Raw genomic sequence first — 2,779 nt, 5'->3', positions numbered from 1 at the left:
GGGTCGGCTCGCTGGGGCCTCAGAGCAAAGGGCGGCGCTAACACTTCCATCCCCCGCCCGTGGTGGGAACGGTTATCCTATAACTAACAAAGCACCGCTCCTGAGCCGGTTCCACGGCTCCCGCATCCAGCACAGTTGGGCCATGTCACGAGGCGAGGCTGCGGGAGAGAACGCGGCAGCGGCTGCCGAGCCAGAGCATGCGGGACTCTGTGCCCTGGGGGGAGCGGCGGCCCTTCCCGAAGGAGCCTGAACACAGAGCAACGGGGGAGGGGTGCTCTGAGGCCGCTATTTCTAGTAAGGAATGTGGGTACAGAATGGCCTCGCCTCTCTTCATTTATTTTCCAAAGCACCTCGAATAAAGTTTTAAACGTAAAAATGGATAACGCAAGAGGATCGTGGGATACTCTGTAGGAGAGGTTCGGAAATCGTCATTTCGGATTATCCTGGATAAGAAATTCACTGACTCTGTGGCTTAAAGGCAGAACGAACCGCACTGGACAGAGGGCTTTTACGTCTAGGCCACCTGCTGGATGGTCCCTGGGCACAGGAGGAAGGGCCCAGACGGGGCTCTCTGCTCCCACCCTGGCCACGCAGCCTGAAGCTTCACCTCACTCATCTGAACCGAGAGTGACACCCGCGTTTCCTGTAAGGCTAAACGTTATCACGAACGTGGAGCACGAGAAACGTGCCAAACGCTCACGCAGCCTCGACCGCAGCTAACCGTCTTTCACCTCCCATGACACGGTCCCAATACGCACCTGCTACGGAAGTCACTTGAAATTGCAGTAACGATTTACATATGATCATAAAGATAAAATACTATTGCGTTAACAATTTAGAAAAGATTTTCTTTTCACCTAACGTCTTTATTACAATTCCAAATAATGAGTCCAGATACTAGGTCTGTCCTACCGGTTTGTAATCATTACCCTCCCTCATTTAGGTAAAAATGCGTCCTTTACCTCGCATCCAAAGTCTGACCCAAAATATGGAGACAGTTGACAATCGATGTCGCATCATTTCCTGAAGAGCAAACAAAATATGGTATAAATTGCCCCGAGAATTTCTCAGCATGCCTCTTTTCCGTTAATATTTCGGTTTTAAAAATTAGTCCACGGCACAGCTCGGTAATAATAACTCAATTAAAAAGACTTTTGACAATCGAGTTGAAAGTCATGCAGCTTTTCCGCTAACAGGCGGTTATGCGAATGTCAGCAGAGAAGCAGTACAGCAGGGCTCACCAAGCAGCTGACACGGGAAGCATTCGAAGCGCTGCGCAGGCTGCGGAGCCTCGCCTGAACCCCTGGAGCACCTCCCCTCCGCATCCCAGCTCGCCTCATTCTCAAATCACAGTGCATGACAACTTCTTAAGTCGGCTCATAACCTCTATGAAATGAGGTGGGCTAAAAGCCTAATAAACTTAATTCCATTTCAATTACCCCAATGTCTCTGCTTTCCTATTGCATTCAACTGTATGAAGATGAATTAATGTGCCTGAGTGTTGTTGGTCTTTGGTGAGGAAGCAGCACCACGCCGTCGTGTAAAAAGCATCGGAGGCTGAAGAAATTAAATCTTACTCTCATGAGATATTTGAAATGCGGATGACTCTTCTTAAAAGTGAGATGAAATTCACTCATTTTCATTGGCATATTTTATCATAAAGTACAGAAATATGAATCATATTATTGCTACATATTTTACTTTGTGATAAGGATATAGAAAAGCAAATAAATAAAATGATGAGTCCAAAGTTACAAAGTGACCTGACTGCCCACAGTACGGTGTGACATGACAACGTCCTCATTCTATAATCTGCTGCACTGTGTGACACAGTCATTTCCAGGGGCCTGAGGTCAGCAACTCCTATTTGTAACTTTTCATAACATTTGAGTATGTTATAGTCTTCAGATAAGAGTATCCTAGAATTAATGAATTAAATGTGTATGGAAATTAGTTATCTTAGGATGCAGGCAAGCCAGGTTAGTGATGTGATACAAATTAAAAAAAAAAATTAAGCATTCATTGCTGAGGCTCTGAGTTCTTTAAGAAAAGTTCCATTCATCTTGTGCTTCATATCTGAAAATTTCTGCTAATAATGAAGACACATGGACAGAAAGGGAGAATTTATGTCCCTGTCTATTGGCTGGTGGCAATCTTGGAGCTTGTACTGTAGCCCCTAGAAGTATTATTCATTTAATTATTCATTCACTCAATAAATACATGTTAAATACCAAGTGCTCGCAAACTTCCAGGAATAAGCAAATACAGTTCTCACAGTACTGGAATCTTAATGGGGTGTACAGTAATGAACTATTAATCAAAAAAATGTGTAGCACAGTATCAGGCCACAGCAAAAACATGGAGCAGGAAACAGGGATTAGAGCAGCCGGACAGGGTAACAGGGCGAGCGGCCACGAGGCCATCTCCAAGGCGGCGTCTGAGCAGAGATGTGAATGAAGTGAAGGCACGGACCGTGCGGGTATGGGGGAGGAGGGCCCAGGCGGAGGGACAGCATGTGCAAAGGCTCTGGGGCCGAAAATGGACATGGCGTTCCAGGAGAGGAAGTCGAGGCGGCCGATGTGGGTGGATTCAGGGGACAGGAGGAGGATGTTGGGTGGGGGGATGGGTTCTAAGGCCTCGCGACCAGAGCGAGAACTCTGGATTTTTATGTGCAAAAGGAAGATATCCTTAGGTCATGAACAGGATGAGATTTGATTTATATTTTAAAAGGATTAATTCACAATATATAAAACTCCGGAAGGTCAAGAGTGGAAGTGAG

The 2,779-nt window shown here is 46.1% G+C and overlaps 1 protein-coding gene across 1 annotated transcript in view; it reads right to left on the bottom strand.

Annotated features, from left to right (window-relative positions):
- The window catches only part of LOC105304450 (ryanodine receptor 2), a gene marked incomplete at its 5' end in the record, with an annotated part of 220,090 nt that overhangs the window by 112,826 nt on the left and 104,485 nt on the right, over positions 1-2,779 (bottom strand). Inside the window, one exon of the mRNA XM_023522367.1 lies at positions 963-1,023. Coding sequence (XP_023378135.1) covers positions 963-1,023 — 61 coding nt within the window. The remainder of the gene's footprint in view (positions 1-962; positions 1,024-2,779) is intronic.

Source organism: Pteropus vampyrus, unplaced genomic scaffold (assembly GCF_000151845.1).
Source record: "Pteropus vampyrus isolate Shadow unplaced genomic scaffold, Pvam_2.0 Scaffold342, whole genome shotgun sequence".
NCBI classification, from domain to species: Eukaryota; Metazoa; Chordata; class Mammalia; order Chiroptera; family Pteropodidae; genus Pteropus; species Pteropus vampyrus.
The sequence above is the reverse complement of the archived record's forward strand: the minus strand, read 5'-3'. Positions and strand labels throughout refer to the sequence as shown.